We start from the raw sequence: 25,652 nt of genomic DNA, 5'->3' as shown, positions 1-25,652 counted from the left end.
TGTATTTCAAATTCCATTTGTCAATGTCTCTCTCTTCCAGGTTTTACATTTCCTTTAACAATTTAAAAAAATATTAGTTACTTTATTTGTATTACAATAGAGCTGCATAAAAATGGTTGAGTATTTAAACTACAGGGTTTTGATATATATATATATATTTAGCAGTCCAGGAATTCACCCCATGATAACCTAATGGCGAATCAGAAGTTGGATTTAAATGAGCTTGTTTACTGATGTAATCAATTACTCTGGAAAATTGACTGAAAGGTTTCAATGGGCTCACCAGTCTCTCAAGTCCAATGTTATGCTATGTAACTGGTTCATCAAAATAAATGAGATGTGAGTGAGCTTTAGTAAATCGGTTGCATAGAAATTGGTGAAACTTGAGAGGAGGTTACAGCTTATGAACCTAGAGATACACCTTAGTGAATTTAGCAGATGGTGTTGTAATGTTACTGGATAATGTACTGCAGCATACCTAAGTTATTATTATCATTATATTGCTTATCTTATGCCACAAAATAAAAAAGCAAGGTAAAGGGTTAAATGAGGCAGCCCCTATATGTACTGTAGACTTTGACTTTAACAAAAATGTATCAAACTAACTGTAAATAACACTATTACAGATTATTGGCAAGCACAATAAAGTAATTAAAGGTACACTCAAGTCAACATTAAACTTTCATGATTTAGAAAGAGCTCACAATTTTAAGAATATTTCCAGTTTACGTCCATTATCAAATTTTGCAGAATCTTATTATATAGACACTTTTTGAGACACCAGCTCTTACTGAGCATGTGCATAAGCTCACATGGTCTACATATGCTAGTCTGTGATTGGCTGATGTTTGTCACAATCTACTGCTCTTGTGAAATTCAGAGTGTTTTGTATTGTCTTTTTATTATACACTCAGTACTTTATTTTCAGACTTTCTGTTTTAACATAAGTTGTATGAAGATTTGGAGTATTTAAGGGCATTTAAAGGGACACTCAATAAAAATTAAACCTTCATTATTCAGATAGAGCATGCCATTTTAAACAGCTTTCCAATTTACTTCCATTAACTAAATGTGCAGTCTTTTTATATTTAAACTTTTTGAGTCACCAGCTCCTACTGAGCATGTGCAAGAATAAGTGTATATGCATTTGTGAATGGCTGATGGCTGTCACATGGTACGTGTATGCATTTGTGATTGGCTTATGGCTGTCACATGGTACAGGGGGGAGTGGAAAAAGACATAACTTTTAAAATTGTCAGAAAAAAAATCTACTACTCATTTGAAGTTCAGACTAAGTGCTATTGCATTGTCTTGTTATCTTGCATTTGTTGATTATGTAAATCTACTGTGTTGACTGGTCCTTTAAGGCTTCTGGACGTTTAATAATGGTAACCCTCATTTGGTACTAGAGAGGCCTATCAATAAGTTATTTGAAAACTCAACACAAAAGTAAACCACAGAAAAATATCAAATTTGAGAAAAAAGAGTTCCGCCGGTCCCCCCCCCCCCCTCATTTACATTACTGATATTTTAATAAAGAGGAGTCAGATGTCAAATAGAGCAAATTATTTATTTAATTGTTTTTTTTCTTGAAATGAAATTCCATGCAGTAGATGCTGGCAGGTATTAAGTAGATTCAGTTTTAGATGTGAAATGATAGACAAATTCATTTATTTTCCGGTTACTGCATGTAAGTGATAAGTTATTATATTTTAATTAAACCGTCAGAATAATATGATTTTAAAATGACAATAGCAAGTACCAATTTCATGTTGTAAAGTTAAAGATGTGTGTTCGTAAAGAATTTATGGAGTACATTTCAACTTGTAGAATATATTGCAAAAAATGAGTCTTATTATTTCCTGTCAGCATCAAGCAGCCATTATCTTTAATAAATGTATTTCTTAGTTCCTGTGTTTGCTTTTTACATTTCTTATGTCGTGCCAGCTGGCTTAGCTATGAGTGGAATGGCGTTACTTCTAAAAAAAAATAATGCATTTTTACAGAACTTTCTGAGGTAATAGAAAAACAGGGTAAGGATTAGAGGGATTAGGGTGAAATGTTACAAATGACTGTTGCCTGGAAAATTACTAAATTAAGATAAACACAAAATTACCCAACATAATAGAGTGTTATAGTTGGCAAATAATGTCATAATATGTATAATATGTAGGATAACACACACACATATATAAACATACATATGTAAACACGTATATGTAAAATCCTAACTCAAACTTTAGTATTTATTAAGATGACAGAAGTAAAAAAGGAAAGCTTTTTTTTTAATTTTTTAATTATATGCTCTATCTGGAATATGAAACTGTAATCTTGACATCCATGTCTCTTTAAGAGCCGTTTATTACCAGATTTAACTATATATATGCTTGAAAGTGGTGTATTCAGTTCTACGAGCGTAGAAAATGTAGGCACACAAGCATTACTCTTTTCATTGACCATAGATAAGACTGATTAGGTGTAATTGATTAAGAATTGGCATTTGGGGATTAAAACTATGCTATATAATTATAAAGGGAAAGTCTACACCACAATTGTTTTTGTTTAAAAAGATAGCTAACACCTTTACTATCTATTCCCCAGCTTTGCACAACCAACATTGTTATAGTAATAAACATTATAACATTTAATTGAAATATGTTTTATTGGTTTTCATTATCAACATTTCAAATTATTAAAAGATATACAAAAAAGGCAAACATAAAAAAATTTGACAAGAGGGAACCACAAAGTATATGACCATGTCGATGAGACAAATATTAATAAATCTCTGTATCTCTATCAACCATGTAACTTCTTTCTAAAACAGGCATATTAAATCGCCCACTTCCTGTTCACCTATAACATATCCAGGATGAGAATCTCCCTCCCTCGTTAATACTACAACTCAGGAGATTGAACGATGTTAAGTAGTAGAGATTGAAGTTTTCTCCATGACTCTCTTAACCTAGATACAGATTTCAGTTTCCTCCTTCATCTTATATATATAAACTATTAAACATCAGTAATTATGAACCATAACCCTCCCTCCCCCCTCCTCCACCAGGTGTTTCCATAAGTGTTATCTAACAACAGGTGTATTTAACGGCTTCTTATTCTGCAAGTTACTATTTAGGATATCTGTGCCTAGAACATTATAACATTTAAAGGGACAGTATACACTCATTTTCATATAACTGCATGTAATAGACACTACTATAAAGAATAAGATACACAGATACGGATATAAAAATCCAGTATAAAACTGTTTAAAAACTTACTTAGAAGCTCTCAGTTTAGCTCTGTTGAAAAGGTAGCTGGAAAGCCCACTGCTAGTGGGAAATAAGACACTCCCCCTTCTTTTGCATATGAAAAGACCATTACACAAACAGGAGCCAGCTGGAGAAGGTAGCTGACGGTATTCTCATAAAACTTTGGGGCTTGGTTAGAAGTCTATAAATCAGAGCAATGTTATTTAAAAATAAGCAAAAACTATAAATTTAAAAAACAAAAAACAAAACTTTATGGGCTATATAAATAGTTCATCTACAAAACATTTATGCAAAGAAAAAATGACTGTATAATGTCCCTTTAAGTCACTACCAACAGCCTCTTATCACATGCTTTGTTATTAGCTTTTCACAACAAGAGACTGTTAATTCATATGTGCCATATAGATAACATTGTGCTTTCGCCTGTGGAGTTATGCATGACACTGCACTAAATGGCTAAAATGCAAGTCAATCGATAATAAAAAGGCATGCGATCAGGGGGCTGTCAGAAAAGGCTTAGATACAAGGTAATCACATAGGTAAAACGTTTATTAATATAACCATGCTGATTATGCAAAACTGAGGAATGAATAATAAAGGCAAATCTATCTTTTTAAACAATAACAATTATGGATTAGACTGTCCCGTTAATGTTGATTGGATACCTAAAGTATGTCCCCATTAGATCACTGTTTTCAAGGCACAAGTGTGTCATTTAGTTTCGATTATTTGTCTTGCTATATCAGTTGCTGATTACTAACACTCACTATAAAGAACATGCAGAGTTTTTAATCTGTTATTAGCTGTGTCCATTTAAAATTGCATATGGTTCAAAGAGGCTTTTCTACAATCTAAAACTTTCAATTACTCCTTCAAAAAGTACATTTTTTTTTCAAAACTCATTGTGTAGAAGCCAATATTATTTTGTAGATTTTATGGAATGTTTCTCATTATCACATACACATATGATAAGTAGTTGAAATTTAAAAAGTGACATAACAGAATATTCACATATTATCCCGCTAAATTGTATGGAATTGAACTAGGTGCGTTATGAAATTGATATAAAGAAAAGACCTTGATTAATACTATTTCTTTCTTTTTTTATTTTTATATAAAGCTTCAAAATGTCTATTTATGTTTTTATTTACAATGCAACTTTATTAAATAACAAAAAAAAATATTTTGTAAACTATGTTAAATAACATATGGAAGATATTAAGAAAAAAGCATTGATACATTTGACTTTGTTAGTAATCAATTCCATTAAAATAAATCTGTATTAAACTTTGCTAAAAAAAAAAAAAAATCCCACTGGTATGGGAAAAGCAAAGTTACAAGGTCAGTCATATAACATTATTTACTTGTTTCATGTGTAACGCTACAGGGGCATATAGGACAGCGCACCCTCTTAATGTCGGCACAAATAATGGTCCATAACACGATTACGAACCCAGCTCGGATGCTCTTTTGTTTGCATTTTACTGAAGTAGCTTTTTTTAATGTGCTATCAGTAATGCTGCAAGCTGTTCCTATGGTTTTGTTGTGGTAACAATGTAATAATACAATTATTAACACAGATGTTCTCCAGTAAAATGTTTGTGTTCATCTAATTGAAAATGGGTTCTGTTTGTAATGGGCTCAGACTGGAAATTAGGAGGGACTTTTTAGCGATTGTCCTTAAGATTATATGCAGTCAGATTGCAACTCAACTGTCTTTTGAGCAAAAACAATACAACTGAAGGACTGCAAATGTATAGAGCTTGATTTGTCCTTATTTTAACGAACAATATGGATTCCAGCAGCTGTAGTTTGATAATAATGGTAAACCAGATGCAGGATTCCGAAGAATAATAGACTTGTACTGCTTGTGCCATACATAAAGTTTTGTTGTTCAAATGATGTATAAAATGTTTCATTCGCAGGAGTTGTGACCATTTTTGATGGAAAAAACATTTTTTATGTCTTGTTATATTTGTTTTTCTGGTACATGCTTTATAGGACTGCTCCCTGTCTGTTTTTCAATTTGTTGAGAACTATATAATTTAAAGGGACAGTCTACTCCAGAATTTTTATTGTTTAAAAAGATAGACACCTAGGTTCATCAAACAATACCAAGAGAACAAAGTAAATTTGATGATAAAAGTAAATTGTAAAGTTGTTTAAATTGTATGCCCTATCTGAATCATGAAAGTTGAATTTTGACTAGACTGTCCCTTTAACTACTTATAAAGTGTCAGCCCCCTTTATTGGCAAATTTCTAGATTCAAAAGAAAATGGTAAAGGTATTATGATAATTATTATCTAAAGCAAGCTCCTTTGTGTGTAATTAATAGGGCTACAATATTTAAGGGGACGTTATACTGTACCTTTTGTTATTCTCTTTTATGTGTTCCCACTAATCCATTTCATCTGCTGGAGTGTAATTGAATGGATTCAAAATAGTCCCGTGACCTTTATTTTGTCATTTGAAATAGCTGATTTTGTCTATTGAAACTGTCACCTATTCTGAAAATCACAGTACTACAATAATGCATATAAAAAATCTAGGCAAACAAGGCAGTAGTAGAAATCATTTACACAGTTTGGGGTGAAAGAGTGCAAATGAGATACAAGCCCATTTGAAAGTGTGTTCCTATAGTAGAATTGAGTACAATAATCTGTTATCAGTTGATTGTCTGAGAACATAGTCCCTACTCACTTTTAAAGGGACATTATACACTCATTTTTTTCTTTGCATAAATGTTTTGTAGATATTTATGTAGCCCATAAAGTTTTTTTTTTAAATAAATGTATAGTTTTGCTTATTTTTAAATAGCATTGCTCTGATTTTCAGACTCCTAACCAAGCCCCAAAGTTTTATGTGAATACCATCAGCTACCTTCTCCAGCTTGCTCCTGTTTGTGTAAAGGGTCTTTTCATATGCAAAAGTAGGGGGGAGGGGGGGAGTGTCTTATTTACCACTTGCAGTGGGCTTTGCAGCTGCCTTTTCAACAGAGCTAAACTGACAGCTTCTAAGTAAGTTTTTAAACAGTAATATACTGGATTTTTATATCAGTATCTGTGCATCTTATTCTTTATAGTAGTGTCAATTACATGGAGTTATATGAAAATGAGTGTATACTGTCCCTTTAAGGGATAAAAAACAGTACTCCTTAAAGGGACACTCTCAAGTCAAAATAAAGTTTTATTATTCAGAAAGAACATGCAATTTTAAGACACTTTCCAATTTACTTCCATTCTCAAATTTTGCACGGTCTTTTTATATGCACACTTTCTGGGGAACAAGATCATACTGAGCATGTGCACAAGTTTACAGGGTATAAATGTACTAGTCTGTCATTGGCTGATGTCTGTCACATGATACAAGGGGCCAGAAAATGGGAGAAAAAATACATTTGTCAGAAAAAAATCTGCTTATTTGAAATTCAGAGTAGGTGTTAAATCATTTTTATAATGCACTTGTAAATTATGCTATTCTAATGCATTGAGTGGTCCTTTAAGTAAAAACAAATATGCTAAATCAAAGTAAACATAACAATTTATTAAAAATCAGCAATGTACTTGTTTTCCAACAAAATGAGCACTTAGATATTCTTACTGTAGGTCCTGCCCTCAGGGATATAAGAGAGCTGACATGTTGGTAGCTTAAAGGGACAGTCTACAATAGAATTGTTATTGTTTTAAAAGATAGATAATTCCTTTATTACCCATTCCCCAGTTTTGCATAACCAACACAGTTAAATTAATATACTTTTTACCTCTGTGATTATCTTGTATCTAAGCATCTTCTGACAGCCCCTGATCACATGGCTATTTATTTATTATCTATTGACTTTCATTTAGTACTGTGTTGTGCTAAATCTTAAATAACTCCTTGGGTGGGAGCACAATGTTATCTATATGGCCCACATGAACTAGCATTCTCCTGTTGTGAACAGCAAATAAAAAAAGAATGTGATGAGAGGCTTTCTTAGCTCAAGTAACTTTAGAAGATTTATGACATCAAGCTAGATACGTCTTCCTGTAGAGACCCCTGCCTCTTGCAATGCAGTGGACAGGAAGTAATGGACACTGCAAAAATGTAATAAAAATGAAATAAATTGTAAAATGTTTTTAAAATGATGAATAATACATATTGTAATGATTCATATTACGTATAACCCACTGCTTTGCGTTTAATTTATTACAACAATGAGGCAGACTGTTTTATATCCCTTTAATGAAACATTCATAAGATGCTGTTACAATTACAATTCATTTAATAAAGGGTGTCCAATGAATATAAAGAGGATGCTGATTTTATGAGGAGCTTATAAAATATTAAACACTAAAAAAAAAGCTAGAACGATGCATTCAAAGAAAAGATTAGTCTGATAATAACTTGTAGATGTATTTTTTAAAGTTTCATTAGCTCTTTAAATATTGACAAAATAAGTGTAAAGTTTTAGTGTCTATAAAACAAAAGAAGCTGCAATTACTGTTGTAAAATAGGTTACCTTCTAGGATGTGGCCACTTTTTATAGGAACTAAAATGCTCCCAATTTCAGAATTGAATTACAGTGCTCCCAATTTCAGAATTGAATTACAGGAAAGGGGGACAAAATAAATAATGAAAATATATTGCAGAATTTATATGCAATATACGATTTGATACACAAAGAGAAAAGAATATACATGCAGATGACATTAAGTTTCCAATACAGGATGATACTGTGCTGATCTAAAAAAAAGTGTTACATTTTTTTCAGAGTTGTTTGGATAGGTTGAAGTTAACTGCTCACCTATACTAGCACAGCAATGTCTATGGATTCTCTAGGTTTTCAAAGATACATAAAGGTTTCTGATTGGCTAAGCATCAAATGATGATGCATTTTTATACTTGACCATATTATCAAATATCAATTATTAATGATCAAGTGTAGCCTCAGCTCACGTATATTGATATTACATTTTTTTGTTGTTGTTCTTTTAAAACAAGAATTCCCAATAACCCATGTCCCATTTCAGGTAGGAATATGTAAATACAAGCAAACCATACATTTAAAATATTTGCATGCAATATATCAAAAGCTCTTTACTTAGTAATATTTTTCATATAAAGTTGTATCCATATGGAACTTTATTATCAAAATTAAGAAGTAGAAATGTCTTTGGGAATTAATAAACATTGTTGACATCCTACCACAATGTAATATATGCAGAAGCTTTAGAAATCACCAAAGGAATTGTCACCTAAAAACAACATAGTATTCTTGTCCAGAACAGCTCAAATAAGACATGCAGGGTAAGTGTTTGATTCCTGCTGTAAGCTGTTTATTATTCATAAATTCTACTATAAATGCTAGACCTGCACCCTGGTGACAAATTTGCATTTTCTTTCTAGATGCACTTTTTTTTTATTTTATTTTTATCCTGATTTACAATGAGGGGATTTAATGTATCGTCATTTTATCCATTCCGTTTCCTCTCATAATGTTTTGAGAAAGATTTAAAACACAGAACAAAGATATTTGAATAAATTCCTCCAGGGCAATCAATTTACTTTTAATTTGTCTGGAATGAAGCTTTTCTGTGTCGTAATGAGAAAAGAATAAAAACCTCAGTAGCGTTTACGATTTTCTGTGATGTTGTTTTTTTGTTTGTTTTTTTTATCCCCTGGTGTCGTTTGCGGTTCCTATGAGAAGTATCAGTGTCGGTTCCCCCGTTTCTACAAAATAATTGGAACACATAACTCTATCAGTCAGTGAAATATGGAAAAAATGAAGACGTTAAAGCTGCTATTGTTTTGTTTTCTATGCAAGATATATGAACGGAACTACTTATTGTAATTGTCGTGATCAAACTTCATTTACTGGAGTTTGTTTTTGCTGGTTATATGGTTATTAGAGTATAATATTGAATTCCTTATGTATTCAACTGGAGCAATACCTTTTAATAGATTTTAAAAACTGATGTTTTAAATAGATGAATAACAACAAATCTACTATCTTAAAATTGGCATTTAAAAGTCATTAAAGGGACACTAAGCACTAAATGCATGCACCTCCCTCTAATCATCACTGCAGGTAACTGAAGGAGACGAGTTACTGCACATGTGCAAACAAGTCAGCACTGGAATGAATAGATCTCAAAATGGCGGCACCCATGACTAGAGGGAGGTGGGAATAATCTCAATGATTAGAAAAATGTATCTAGTGCTCAATGTCCCTTTAATACCCTAGTTTAATGTGATATGATATAGAAAAGATGTTACTTTAAAGACACATTAGTTTATTTTTTTTAAACACCCAAAATATTTTTAATGTCTAATTAGTAAAAAATAATCCAGCTTTTCTAGATAAAAAATAATATATATATATATATATTCTACCTACCTTGACCCTATATAGATATGCAAGTATTATGCATCTTTATGGCACCAAAGAAACTGGGTTTAAGCAAAGATGAATAAGGTCCTTGTTATCTTACTGATTTTTTATTATATATATATATATATACATCTTTTTTGCCACCATTTATTAGATATGTTGCTAAAATTGAGCGCTAAGAAAATAATTCTAGTATCAGCATATATTTCCTAGTGTCTCTTTTTTACTAACAGGATCAAACTAGTGACAGAATGCAATATGGGTCCAACTAAATGACAGCATTTCTTTATGACTGAGAATGTTCTTATCCCAATCACTATAACACTGCTAATTAAATTACACTGGGGTCAGTTTTAGATTCAGAAAATATAAACTTTTCACTAAAACTAAAATACTCACAGCCCCAATCGCTAATTATTGAAGTCTGAATACCTTATGAGACCTGTATTTCCCTAATAACCCATAGTAATGAAGATTTTAAAGGGATATAAAACTCTAAGTACATTTGTAAGCATATCATTGAGGTTGTTTCTGCCTCCCTCTAGTCACGGCTGCCGCCATGTTCAAATCTACCTTTCTCAGCATTCCAATACTGAAATATTTACACATATGCAACAAGTCTCTTTCAGATACCTGCAGAGAAACCTAGTCTCCAAAATGGTGGCACCCATAAATAGAAATTTATATAGTTTTTAATGTCCCTTTAATTAACATCTATGAAAGAGGTCCCCTTTTATATTTTTTTCCTACGCTAATTCATTTTTTTTAGCTGTCTTCTGATTAGGCCATAAAAATGGACGTTGAAATGTCCCGATCATTAAATAAAGTAGCTGTTTACTTGCCTGTTAATATGATTTAAGGAACGTTCTTGTAAGAAGATGACACATTTTAGGAAATATGAATAAAATATGCATGTTTAGAATTCCAGAGTGCATCTGTTTTGGTCTGTTGATTCCTTGGTGTTTAGCATATGCTTCCTGTTTTAATTTGCGCTCCTGCCTAAATGTACTGTACACCACAAATTGAGGTGCTGACATTATATTTACAAATCAGATAAAAAAAATAAAAAAATGTGTGGGCTATTATCTTCAGTGCCAATAAAATGAGCTGCTAGATTTACAAGCCTGTAGCTTAAATCTTCCAGACTGCCCAGTGGAGTGAGAAACAATGCGCTCGATTGCTTAAACAAAAGAACAATGGTGTGGAAGAAATGAGCCCTTCATAATGAATGCATCTTATAGAGAAACTAATTACAGTGCATGTGTCCAATATGCATTTGAAATAATATTATCATTTTCTTCCTTCACATTGCCAAAAATACAGTAGTTGCATTTATAGTTGCTTTGTGTAGCCTTTGAAATCTGTGTTTTGCTTTGGCATAGATAAAGTCACTTCTTTGTGCAATGTTTGAGTTTCATTAAAGGGATACTAACCCCTCATTTTTTTTCTTTCATGATTCAGATAGAGCATGCAATTTTAAGCAACTTTCTAATTTACTCCTATTATCAATTTTTCTTTGTTCTCATGTTATCTTGATTTGAAAAAGCAGGAATAAAAGGTTAGGAGCCGGCCCATTTTTTTAGTTCAGCACCTTGGTAGAGCTGCTGATTGGTTTGCTACATTTATCCACAAATCAGCAAGTTCTACCCATGTGCTGAACACAAAATGGTCTGTCTCTAAAACTTACAGTACTGCTTTTTCAAATCAAGATAGCATGAGAACAAAGAAAAATTGACAATAGGAGTAAATTAGAAAGGTGCTTAAAATCTCATGCTCTATCTGAATCATGAAATAAAAAAAATGGGTTTAGTATCCCTTTAAATGGAGAATAGATCAACAATGTTTTAATATATAAGCATAGCTACAACCCTGAATAGTTCTAAGTGATTTAAGTGAAACTACTGTACTATCTAGTTCTCGCTTGTTTTCTTGCTATTCTTAGTTGAAAGCTAAACCTAGGTAGGCTCATATAATAAAATTTCTAAGCCCTTGAAGGCTGCCTCTTATCTCAATGCATTTTACAGTTTTTCCCAGCTAGAAGGCATTAGTTAATGTGTGCCATATAGATAACATTGTGCTCATGCCCATGGAATTACTTATGAGAGGGCACTGGTTGGCTAAAATGCAATATATTTACTAAAGAGGTAGGAAAACAGTACACTCAGTCTCTTTTCTTCTTTTCCAAATGGGGCAAGGAATAGAAGACTTGCCAGGTCCCAAATACTCCAAAGAACAAAATATATTCCAGCCACCAAAAATTCTTTAAAAGAACCTTTATTTCACATAGGGTCCTCAGCAATAGACATACAATGTTTCAAGCCTCAGCAGGCTCTTAGTCATGTGTATATATATATATATATATATATATATATATATATATATATATATATATATACATGACTAAGAGCCTGCTGAGGCTTGAAACATTGTATGTCTATTGCTGAGGACCCGGTGTGAAATAAAGTTTTTTTTTTTTAAAGAATTCTTGGTGGCTGGAATATATTTTGTTCTTTGGCTAAATTGCAAGTCTGCCAAAGAACTGAAATAAGGGGGGGTGTCAGAAGATGCTTAGATACAAGGTAATCACAGAGGTAAAAAGTAAATTAATACCGTGTTGGTTATGCAAAACTGGGGAATGGGTAATAAAGAGATTATCTATCTTTTTAAACAATAAAAATTCTGGTGTATACTGTCCCTTTTAATATTCTTTTAAAAAATTGTTGAAATGGCTATTTTTCTTTAGCTTTAAACGTGTGTACATTAGACCATCCTGTGTCTTTTCACCACCACTCTCCTATAGTATTTAGATTCAGAATCACAATATATATTTAACACCGTTTTCTAAAGCTGCAAAGAATCAATAGAAACATACATATGCACAGATATCATTTTGTTTTTCTTTTGAAGCTCATGCTTATTCATTGGAAAAAATAAATAAATATATTTATATAAATTCCTTGGAGTAAATTATGCCAAGCATGTCCATTGGTTTGAAAGAATCAGATGTTATCCTTATGGAGTCACTCAACCGTTTAAATACTGCGTCAGAGTCTTTTGGTAAATAAATATCCTATGTAAGAATCTAAAAAAGCAACCTGTTATTGATAGCAGTTGACCTAATCCTCTTTTTAAAAAATGAGTTTATGCAGCTAAAGACGTAAAACATAACAGCAGAATCACACCCTCACTGCTAAATGTGGCAGTAGCTAATTACGTTTATCTTTCTTCTCACTTGTAACCACGCTGAAAAAAAAAGGTTTTGGATGGTAGTAGCTGTTTACTTCATGATCTGATTTAAAGGAATATGAAACCCACATTTTTTCTTTCATGATTCAGATAGAGCATGCAATTTTAAGCAACTTTCTAATTTACTCCTATTATCAAATCTTCTTCGTTATACTTTGTTGAATGAGCAGCAATGCACTACTGGTTGCTGACTTTAACACAATGGTGAGCCAATGACAATCAATATATGCAGCCCCCAATCAGCAGCTAGAACCTAGGTTCTTTGCTGCTCCTGAGTTTTCCTAGATAAACCTTTCAGCAAAGGATAACAAGAGACGGAAGCAAATTAAATAATAAAAGTAAAATGGAAAGTTGTTTAAAATTGTATTCTCCATCTGAATCATAAAAGAAAGATTTTGGCTTTCATGTCCCTTTAAATAATTGTATGTTTAAAAGGACAGTATATAGTAAAATAGGGACAGTATACTGTAAAATATTTTTTACCTTAATGTGTTAACAGTGATTCGTTATGCCAGCTGTAGAGTATAAAATGTATGATAGTTGACTCATTTAGGTTTATCTTTGTATATGAAAGAGGTGATATTGTTCTTTGAAACCACCACCCATAAAAACAGGTTGTTCTTGGGGGGGAATTCAGATTTCTTTATTTTATCACTTTCTGTACACACAGATGCTTACTTATCTATGTTTGTATACCAAATTCCAATACTTATAGAGAACAATTGGAAATTAACATTTTATTACTTTTCTTTCCTTTTTTCTGCTGGCTATGCTTACACAGCTTCTCTATAGCCTACATTTAAAGGGGACATTGTACACTAGATTTTTCTTTGCATAAATGTTTTGTAGATGATCCATTTATATAGCCCATATGGGGTGTTTTTGTTAAAATGTATAGTTTTGCTGATTTTTAGACTCCTAATCAAGCCCTAAAGTAACAGATGTATACTGATGTCTACAGACTCCTGCTTGCTCCTGTTTATTTAGTGGGTATTTTTATATGCAAGAGTTTCAGATCTTGTTGCTTTCTCAGTCCCTTTCAATGGATGTCAAAGCCTAACCTCATCAACAGTACTAAACTTGGAGCTTCAAAGTTGTTTTTTAAAAATATTTTATACTGGATTTTTAGATCAGTATCTGTACATATTCAATTTATGGTAATGTCTGTTACATGCTGTTATATGAAAATTGGTGTATATTGTCCAATGAAGTATAATTGAAATACCACAGGCAAAATTAGCTATTTGAAAGGCTAAAATAAAGGTAAAGGAGCTGTTTGAAAACAATTTAGGATAAACTGTCCCCTTAATTAGTAGTAGAACAGACACATGCTGGAATGTTCAGGCAGCTTATTTTGTTTCTGTGCTGCCCTAGGCCCTGTAAAAATCTGCTAACCCACTATTAATTATTTTAACTCCTATTTGTCCCATATATCTCTCACAAACAGAGACCAGAGACCCATAGAGTTGTGGTGCACCCAAAACTAGGGATCACTGCTTTCCAATAAAATGTATGGAGCGTAGGAGATGTGAAGGGATCATGCCATTGAAATATTTCTCAAAATGTTCCGCTCATCTGCATCATGTGACAGCCATCAGCCAATCACAAATAAATATAAAAAGACTGTGCACATTTTGTTAATGGAAGTAAATTGGAAAGTTGTTTAAAATTGCCTGCTCTATCTGAATCATCAAAGTTTAATTTTAACTTGAGAGTCCCTTTAATGTCTACAGCTATCTATGGTTAGTGTGGGGTAAAACCCTAGTCTAGTACGATCTAGAAGATTATAAGTTGTTGTTTTTTAATGATAGCTGTAAATACAGCAAATGAAAAAGCTTTCAGAAATATAATTGCAATAGGATATCTGTGGGACGATGCCTATGCTATTTTAAAGCATTTCTCTGACTCATGTTTTGGCATGACATCTGCTGTCATGTATATTGCTTAAAGGGACACTGAACCCAATTTATTTTTCTTTCGTGATTCAGATAGAGCATGCAATTTTAAGCAACTTTCTAATTTACTCCGATTATCAATTTTTATTTGTTCTCTTGCTATCTTTATATGAAAAAGAAGGCATCTATGCTTAATTTTTTTGGTTCAGACCTCTGGACAGCACTTTTGTATTGGTGGATGAATTTATCCACCAATCAGCAAGGACATCCCAGGTTGTTCACCAAAAATGGGCCGGCATCTAAACTTACATTCTTGCATTTCAAATAAAGATACCAAGAGAATGAAGAAAAATTTATAATAGGAGTAAATTAGAAAGTTGCTTAAAATGTCATGCTCTATCTGAATCACGAAAGAAAACATTTGGGTTCAGTATCCCTTTAACTCACTGAAATGTTGTTATGTAGAATTAAATATCTAGATAATAAAGCATTGATTTGTCTTTTTTTTATTTTTTTTTTTATATTTTCCTCAACCCAGTAGCAGGGGAACTAATAAAGAACATTTATTGTAGTACATTTTGCAAAATAATAAAACCTTCTAAACTGTTAAAGTGATGGTAAAGTTTTGCCTCACCGATCATTCAAGCAGGTAGCCTTTCCTTCAATTACTTACATCGCTAAGTTTTAATAAAAATAAAAAAATGTTGTAAACTATTTTTTTTTTAACATTTTTAATTATAGTAGGCACCACACCTCGCTTCGCCCTCCATAGACTTCCTGGTCTGATGCTGTATTCTAATGTAGAGAGCAGTCCTACCCGCGTTCTACGTAAGCAACCAGGCTTGTTCCCTATGTGCAACCAGGCTTGTAACCTATACAATAAGATGTGCGCATGCGCTATTGATAGAGGGGTGGTTAGGTTGAACTTGTGGCCACCTAACGGCCAGGATTTAATCTGGATGCCAAAGAATACGTCACACGCAAAAAAAATGTGACACAGAGCCAGGTGGCATGTGGGTCAATAGAATGTAAGGTGCAATTTACTGATTACTTGAATACTATTTAAAATTAAAAAAAAATATGAATTAAACTCAGTTATTTATTTATAAAAATGTTGTCAATGGAATTTTGAATATGGAACAACTTTACCATCACTTTAAGACTAATGATTTTCTGATTTTGGATTTTTTTAAAATATATACATGAATAATTAAATGTAACAAATATAAACTGAGAAGTATGAGCTACCAATAAATCATACATGGAAATTATAAATAAAACACTGTTAAAAAAATAACGTATTCAGAAATTGTAAATGTACGTTATTATGTGCTGTAGAAAAGCAGAATGGGGCATACTGTATATTAGATCATTTTTCATAGTTCGTTTTAATCTGTATTTGTACACTTGCATGAACACACAAACATAGATTGTATGAACCTGAACCTGTATATAACACACACACACAGTCCCAGTGCGCAAAAATATAATGCTAAATACATGCATAAACATATTCCTAAACATATATATGGCAATGGTTGGCCTACTCCTATACACAAATTTACAAATATGCCAATTTATGTATATGCATACACAAATATTTGCATACCTAAATATGCAGTTTTTAACATCTACAATATCTTTAAATGGATAATAATTAGAAATTCCTAGTGGAAAATAGAGTATTAAAAAAAACTTCTTAAAACTTGTCCTCTATATACAATGACTAACTGCATCTAATTGTGTATTCATTATGGACAAGCTTTCAACTAAAATTAGCTTGTTCATGAGGTGTCTAAGCAAATTAAAGTGACACTGAACCCAATTTTTTTTCTTTCATGATTCAGATAGAGAATGCAATTTTAAACAACTTTCTAATTTACTTCTATTATCAATTTTTCTTCATTCTCTTGGTATCTTTATTTGAAAACTGCTGCTATATATTGCTCCAGACACATGCACACTCCTGAGCTCACATCATTGCTTTTCAACAAAAGATAAGAGAACAAAGACAAATAATTGATAATAGAAGTAAATTAGAAATGTGTTTAAAATCACTTGCTCTATCTGAATCATGAAAGAAAAATAAATGGGGTTTCACGTTCCTTAAATAATTTTACTCTGAGTGCTAAGCACTTTCCCACCTGGGTGCTAAGATTTTTTAATTATTTTTTTATTTTTTTGAACCATTATTTTTAACTTTTTTTTATTTTTCTTGGGGGTCTGTAGCTGCTTAGATGCCTGAGATACATGCCCCCTGCTCCTATACTTAACATTGTTAAATATAAATAAAGTTGCGCGGTGACGTCACCACGCAAAACGGGAAGCCCCGGCAATGCCTGTCACTCTACAGGCACGATCGCCAGGGTAGGAGCCCCCAGATCTCCCTCAAGGTGGGACGGATCTGAGTCGTCATTAGCACCAGATTGGGAAACTCTGTGACGGCTCAGAGCCGTCACTAGCACTCAAAGGGTTAAACAGTGTGCATGGTTTATCTTACTGTGCTCTATCAACTTAAAGGGACACTGAACTCAATTTTTTTATTTTATGATTCAGATAGAGCATGCAATTTTAAGCAACTTTCTAATTTACTCCTATTATCAATTTCTATTCATTCTCTTGTTATCTTTATTTGAAAAATAAGACATCTATGCTAAGGAGCCAGCCAATTTTTGGTTCAGAACCATGGACAGGACTTGATTTTTGGTGTGTGAATTTATCCACCAATCAGCAAAAACAACCCAGGTTGTTTACCCAAAATGGGCCAGCATCTAAGCTTACATTCTAGCTTTCCAAATAAAGATACCAAGAGAATGAAGAAACTTTGATAATAGGAGTAAATTAGAAAGTTGCTTAAAATTGCATGCTCTATCTGAATCATGAAAGAAAAACATTGGGTTCAGTGTCCCTTTAATGAATTGCCATCACTGACCCTAAGAGAGACTTGCACAAATTCATCCAAGCGCATACATAAGAACACAGTCACAAACACATACACTCTGCCAGACTCACTTTGCCTTTGACAGATCTGTCAAATCCCAGGATTCTATATCACATCTAAAGATCTGATGTTTAAGACATAGATTTAAAACTGATAAGTATCTTAGCTTTCAGTCTAAAGTACTTTTTCTTTGACATCGCCAATTCTCTGCAAGCATAAGCCGTTCATATTTTGGTGCAGTGCATTGTGTGATGTGAATGTTTATTAGCTTGCCTCATGTGTGGCAGAAATACAAATGGATTCTGCAAGCACAGGCTGAACATACAAATATATAGCACACAATGCCTCAAACAGATCTTTATCAGATTGGGGTTATTTGAAAAGGCAATGTGCTCTTCAATGAAATGTAAAATAGAGATAGCTATAGAAATCGTCAAAATAAGAACCAATTCACTTTTTTTTTTTTTTTAGTCAGTGTTACTTCTAAATCGTTTAGGTTAAAATACCTATGCTTATATTATGACATTCTTCCATTAAAAGGTTATTAAACTTAAAGATTACCCTCAAAATGTTTAATTATACATAATAAATACATAAAATAAAAAATAAAATAACTGTTGTGCTTATTTTTCTTATAATGAAAACGGCATATTTTTTCCCCATGGCCCCCAGAGATATTGGAGTGCAACCTTACTTAGACACAAAAAATATATATTTTTTTATTTGTGACTAAAATAGGGACATTTAAAATTTTACAGATTTTGTTATTTTATGTAAAATGGTGTATTTTTTGTTTTGTTATGTGTGCGAGACTTGTCACTGTCCATGTCTCTCCTTAATGGACAGCTGTACGTAGACATACACTTCCTGTTCAATTAAAATTAAAATAAACAGCAAGATTTACTGGATTTAAAAAAAAGGTAGAAAAATTAGTATTAATACTTTTAAAACATTTGTTTTGAACAAACTTTAATTTTAAAGCAGTGCTCAATTGCTGATATACAATGAATGTATAATAAAAAACGTTATTGATTCTTGAATCACTGACATTGCAAAATATAATTTGTATATATACTGAGTAAAAAACATACATCTTTACATTCTTCTATACATCTCTTAATATACATTATTACATTCATTATTTGTTTTGTCTGATTTTTGTGTAGAAATACCTCACATTCATGTAAAAATTGTGCTTATTCCACGCTCCCTTAAGACAAAAATCAAATTCTGTTACATAGGCATCCCTCAAAATGCTGCAAATTACCTAAACCTGCTACATACTAGACAGTGATTGCTAAGAGCAGTGGACAAATTAATTTACAGCTCCCTTTAACAGGCCAAAATTAAGGGAAATTCAATTAACATGCTCAGCAGAGTGTTTAAGTCATTAATTAAGTGACAGTTTGAATGTTTTTAAATAATTTTATAAGCAGGTTATTATTTTGCAGTTTAGTATTTAACTGCTGAAATATATTGTGTATTATATGCATATATTCAAACAAATACTTAGTGCCCCTTTAATGGTGCACTGAACTGCTTTCCCATATAAGTTATTATGTCCATGGCTTCAAGAACATTGAAAGGGGTTTGAACAATTGCTTTTTTTTATTTGTATTATTTCAGTCATGCTAATTGCATGGCCTTTCCCTTGCCTCTATACATATCATAATCCCCTTTTAGTTCTAAACACAAAGCAGATTTCAAAAATCTCTCTGAAGGTTTTTAGTTCTATTATTTATATCACAAACCAGCTTAGCTATTCAAAAAAGTATTTTAGGAAACAATGTTGTATTTTAAATGTGGGAGGCACAGTATAATTTCAAACACTGAATGTCCGACACACAGTAAAAAAAAAAATATATATATATATATATATATATATATATATATATATATATATATATGTGTTCAGACCGTAGATACAGAATAGGAAAACAGATTAGTCACATTTAAACCATAAATTATATTTATGAGTCATGTATATTTCTCATAAGATCACACAGTCACATTTTTGAAGAACTCAAAAGCAAAACTGTATGTTCAGAAAAAGTTTTCTATATATCCTAGTATGTGATTGATATGTTTAGCAATGCTTATCACTCACTGCTTGAAGGGACATAAAACTCCCAAAATGTATTTCATGATTCAGATGGAGCATACCATTTTAAACAACTAAGTTCAGGAGTGTGCATGTGTCTGGCATACTATATGGCAGCAGTTTTGCAAGACTGTTATACATTAACAAAAGCACTAGATGGAAGCACTATTTCCTGTCACGTAGTGCTACAGACCTGTGCACGCTACCTATCTAGATATCTCTTCAACAGAGGATTACATGAGAACGAAGCAAATTTAATAACATAAGTACATTGGAAGCTTTTTTAAAATTGTATTCTCTATATGAATCATGACTTAAAAAAATGAGGGTTTCATGTCCCTTTAAAGGGACAGTAAACAATTTGATATTGATATATACAATGTTTAATTATGCCAAGTAAAACATCTTTGTGTTATAATTTTGCTATTTATGCTGCACCCTTTTCCTGTAGTTTGTCTGAAAATTGTGAATTTTCTTGTACTGAAAATTGAAAAGCAAATGGGAGACTTCACAGGCCTAACTTTGCCACTTATCTCCCTCCAATTTGCAGTTTATTTTATAATTTCTTCTGAAATAAAACAATGAAGATTTTTTCTTAACACAATGACAGGGGTAAACCCAGACACAAGTCTGGATTGACTCTTCCAAATAAGGAAAATAATGGGTGGAGTATAAAAAGGTGTTAAACTGTTCTAATAAAGTTCAGACTCTGCTGATATGTTAATCTATTGGAATACAGCTGAAAATGTTGTAATTATATCATTTTTTCTGTTCCTTTAATTACAATTTAAAGGCCTGTGTGGCGGTGTGTAAAAATCATGTGCACAATATACTACTAATAGAGGACTAATGCAAACATAAGGGTGAAAAACATAATATAAAAAATTAGAACAAATATATATATATGTATATATATATATATATATATATATATATATATATATATATATATATTTTATATAGGTAATATAGTTTATACAATTGGGTTTTTAGATGGAAGGTTGCAGTAACAAGATATTTTACATTGTTTTCTGCTATATCTTACCGGTTATCATTACAAAATTACTAAAATTTCAATGTTACATCTTAAACAACTTAGAAATCGTAATTTTGTAAAATAAATAAGTAAATCTTCATATATTCCCATTTACTTAATAGTGAGATTTTGATGTAAAAAAAACAACATGCAAACAATACTTAAACAAATAGCTTTAATATATTTTTCTAGAAAATATTGATTTGGTAGAGTGAATGGCTAAATGTAATATTGATCAGAAAGCATTATGTTGTTATGTACATACACCTATTGATAAAGCTTGATTTAATTTGTATCTATGACCATTTTTACATTTTCTCCACAAACATTTAAACAGTAAAATATTGGTATACAAAATGTTGGTACATGTCTGCTCTGTTGAGTGTAAAGAATATATTGATATACAAAAAATGAGACACCTATTGCTTGTTGACTGTGAGTAATTTGGTCTCCCAATGAGCAGCCCAAACGTTTATCCTTATTGTTAGCTTATTTCCCAAAAACAAAGTGATCTTTTGACAAGTTCCATGCAAAAAACAAACAAAAAATAAATAAACCCACCGTGCGATCCATTAAGTATTTGAAAATATTAATAATAAAAAAAGTATTGCTTTTTGTAAATGTTTTTGAAATTATTAATAATAATAATAATAATAATAATAATAATATATCATTAGAATCAATATAGCTTTCATAAAGCTAGGAGTCCCGTGTGTCTATAAACCATGCTTATAAAGGGCACAGGAATCTAAAATCTATGGGGTACATGGGTAACAGGGCTTCCAGAAATAAAAATGTAGCCCTTGGGATTTTTTTTAAATTATGAATGTGATTAATTTGTTTTTATAACCCTTTAATGTCTTAAGACATTCCATGCCATCCTAAAAGCACTGGGCTTAAAGCCCTTAGGACAGCATGGAATGTCCTAACTATTCTGGTGTTCTGCTTCCCTCCTCAAGTAAACCCTGGAGGATGTACCTAGAGGCGCAGGCAGCTCGCCTGTTTGAGTCACATGATTGCAGTGGCAATCATGTGACTTCCGATTTGGCCCTTTTTTGATGTTCCGCATCCAGGTCGGATGCATTCATCCTGAAGGGGTTATTGATGTAAAGGGAGAGATACTATAGTATGCCATTTGACCACATGTTGCTTTAACAGTTTTGAAATGATGAAAGCTATGCCCTGTATAATTCAATAGCCTTTTAACTGGTGCTTACTATAACAGATTACAATTATTTCAAGCCTTTACAGAAGTTAACATTTGAGATCAAGTACCATAATATGAATTGCAAATGGCACACTGCAACTGTGGTACAACAATGGTTTCGTCAACTTTTGCATCAACTCAAACATTTTTTTACTTGATCTTTTTTCTTCCGAACAAATAAGTTTAGGTCATTTTGAGACACATCTTTCTGCACTTTATTTGAAAAACATAAAAAAATATTTATGTAAAATCAAATATTTGTGCACAAGTTTGCTAGATAATGCAAGAGAACATTGTGAATCCCTTCCAAATATATTCTCACATATTTATGCTGGGAAGCACTATCACTGAATTGTTTGTTTTCTTTTGTATGTATTTGTAAAGCATGCTTGTTTATAAATCAAATCATAACCTCTGCATGGAACAACTGCTTGCTTGATTGCAAGTGGGGCTCCGTGCTTTTGTTAATGGTGCCAAAAGACAGAATGCCAAGAATCCCAGCCAATGGTTTTTGACTGCACATCAAATATATGCAGTGGTTAAATACAATTGTTTTAGTTTGCATATATTAATAAGATACATTTTGGGAATGATAATAAGGATACAAATTATAGCTCATTATTGTCATTGTAAATATAAGGCTTTTAAAATGGCTTTTTTGTCTAATGATAATTACAGTTAATTAAATAATAACCCAAATCAAATACTAATTTCTTTTTCTTTTTTCTTTTAAATAGATCAGAACGAAGGATTTCATTGCAGGGAAGAATGTCGGATTCTAGGTCATTCTGACAGATGTTGGATGCCCAGAGTCCCTATTCCAAATCGTGCAAAGTCCCCAGAGCATGGAAGAAATGTGATTGCACTTTCAATAGAAGCCTCTAATGTGGAGACACTACCATTTGAAGACTGCAATACAAAAAGAACTTTTGCAACATTTGGCAAAGATGGAAATGAGCATGCTACTGATGACAGGGCCACTTTAAAAGGGAAAAGGACAGTGGACTTGCCAATCTGCAGTCCTAAGGTAAACGGTGCCATTCGTGAAGCCGGCAATGGCTGCGAAACCATAAGTCCTATCACCTCTCCTCTACATCTAAAGAACCCTCTGCCAACCAAACCCCCGGCACCCTACAACACAAAGCAGTGCCCAGGGAAACGTGATGTGGAGCCATTTGTAAATAATGGTCCCTCTCGGCCTTTAGAAGCAGAGCCCAGGGGGGCGGACAGTGAGAACGTAATGCATGAAATCAACCCATTACTGCAGGAATGTCGAGAAAAGGACACTTTGGGAGTGAAGAGACTAAAAGACATTGTCCTCTAAGGATCAAACCTACTGAAGGAAGAATGACTCAAAAAGAAAACCAGTACAGTTTGTTTTTAATTGCTTACCAATGGTTCACAAATTGCTGTATTTAAAGCTTTCCCTAAATGTATTGTTTATAAATAAAGCTATTGTTATGTGACAATCCCAAACGTTTCAACATTTAGCAGGGGTGTTCAGTGCAAGTAAAGCCTTCCCGTAAATGCCATTTTCATCCTTTTTTTTTTTTTTTTTTTTCTTTTTCTTGCTCTGGTCATGGATACTGTTATAAACATAACTGTACAAAGTATTATGTATGTATTAAGTATTTTGAATTTATATATTTTTATAAACATATATATATATATATATATAATTATAATATAAATTAGCATTATTTGTACAGAATAAAAAAAATAAAAAAATATTCAGATACCACAATCAAATTTCCTTGCTATAGATTTATACCATAGTTAAAAATAAAAAAATAAAACATAATATTTCACCCATTACTTGTGTGGTATTCAAAATTTTGATGAGGTGAGTTATGGCTTATGAATGAATCCTAGTAATTTATTTTATATTAAGTTGCTTTTTGCTGTGGACACCCCTGCATTAAAGGTCCTTTTGCTGTTACATGCGATCTGTACTATTAATGTATTTGATATTTAAAATTTGTCCCGTGATGGCAAAAGGCAAAAATAGAACCTAAAAAAAAAAAATTAAACAATCAGTAATTATTTTTTATACCTGTGTCTAACTAACGCAGTTTTCCTGCATTTTCTTTTGTGGGGGGGAGGAGTAACCAAGGGCACTTTTTGTCCTTTGGAGTTGCAATTAAATCTACTGGTTTTAACCAGTGCATTCATGGGATGTCATTTGTTATTTAACCATTCAGTTCCGTGAGGTTTTTGTGAACAGTTTTTGGACACTCATAAATCTCATAATCTGACTTAAAGCAATGCTTTGCTAGGAAGGTATTGCTCTTTATCAATGTACAACTCAAGGTCCTAACACCCATGTTAGAGAATTTTTCTACTTTCACATATTCATTGTCTCAATCAATCTCGTCTTTATGTTTTCTCCATGGTGGAAATGTCACCAAGTTGATTAAATTTATATTGCGTATGTAGTATCTTTTCATCTTCTGGATTCTTCCCAGTGCTGAAAATATTTCTAAAAATGTTCAGATATAAAATTATGTTTTTTGAAAAACTGTAAATTATAGAAAGAGTTTACATAATATTCTGTTTGTAAAATAGTCTAAAAAAAAAAAGATATGTGACAGACAAATGTTACAAAAATTCACTTAATGGACGGTGAAAAAATAAGGTCAAAGAATTAAAAGGTTTTTAATTTCAAAATGGTGTAGTGATCTTGTTTAATGTTGCTGATTTGCAGTTTGCTTTATTTTTCTCAATGTTTATCCAGACTTGTTTACAAGAAATTGTTCTTTCAACTGACATAGTACAATTCTTTATCATGGAAGATGATGAGCTATTTTACAGCAAATTCAAATGTTTCTGGGTCACTGGAGAGGAGAAGCCCAGTTTGAAGACATTAGTCTTTTATCTGCCAGGCTCTGTTGTGTACCCATTGGGAAGTTTTGACAATGTGTAGTCTATTTTTACATAACCTCACTTGTATCTTACCAGCTGTTGTATCCAAAGGCACAAAACAGACATTGTATGTGTTTATATCATCTACAAGTTGCATGCATAATTCCATAAACTATTGTTATCTATTAGATTACATGTCACAAAGTGTAGTGAATCATATCCATTATGATAGTCAACAGGAAAACGAAGACCTAAAGGTGAGTCATACATTAACGCAGGGGTAAGCAACCTTGGGCCCCCAGATGTTTTAAAACTACACCTAAAGGGGGTCAAAGGTTGCTGACCCCTGCATTAACAGGTAGACATTTTATCTAACTGAGAATTTATTTTACAGTTTTACTTTGCTCTGAAACTGCAGATTAAAGTGAAGGTCCATTTTTATGAATTAGTGCCCAGTTTTTAATAAACCTATTAAAAACAAGGGCACTTTAATTGATCAAAATTGACATTTCGCTGTTTTCTTCAAAAAACTTACCTTTTAATCCTGAATGCCGCTCCAGCGATTCCCCCGGCCGTCGGAAGCCTCTGCAGACGTCAGAAATGACGAATCAGGCTTCCTCCAATCACAGCTTCCCCCCCCCCCCCCGGGGGAATCTTGGCCTGATGCAACGCTGTGAATGGAGGAAGCCGGATTAGTCATTTTGGACCCGCGAAGATGGCTTGC

At 32.5% G+C, this 25,652-nt stretch overlaps 1 protein-coding gene across 3 annotated transcripts in view; it reads left to right on the top strand.

Moving 5' to 3' along the window:
• The window catches only part of PCDH19 (protocadherin 19), a 184,267-nt gene extending 159,534 nt beyond the window's left edge, over window positions 1-24,733 (top strand). For all 3 annotated transcript variants that reach the window (XM_053699398.1, XM_053699397.1, XM_053699396.1), the window contains exon 5: window positions 22,804-24,733. In XM_053699398.1, coding sequence (XP_053555373.1) covers window positions 22,804-23,390 — 587 coding nt within the window. In that variant the 3' untranslated portion in view covers window positions 23,391-24,733. The remainder of the gene's footprint in view (window positions 1-22,803) is intronic.
• The last annotated feature ends 919 nt before the right edge of the window (window positions 24,734-25,652 follow it).

The sequence above is a fragment of the Bombina bombina genome, chromosome 1 (assembly GCF_027579735.1).
Source record: "Bombina bombina isolate aBomBom1 chromosome 1, aBomBom1.pri, whole genome shotgun sequence".
Classification (NCBI taxonomy): domain Eukaryota; kingdom Metazoa; phylum Chordata; class Amphibia; order Anura; family Bombinatoridae; genus Bombina; species Bombina bombina.
The sequence above is the reverse complement of the archived record's forward strand: the minus strand, read 5'-3'. Positions and strand labels throughout refer to the sequence as shown.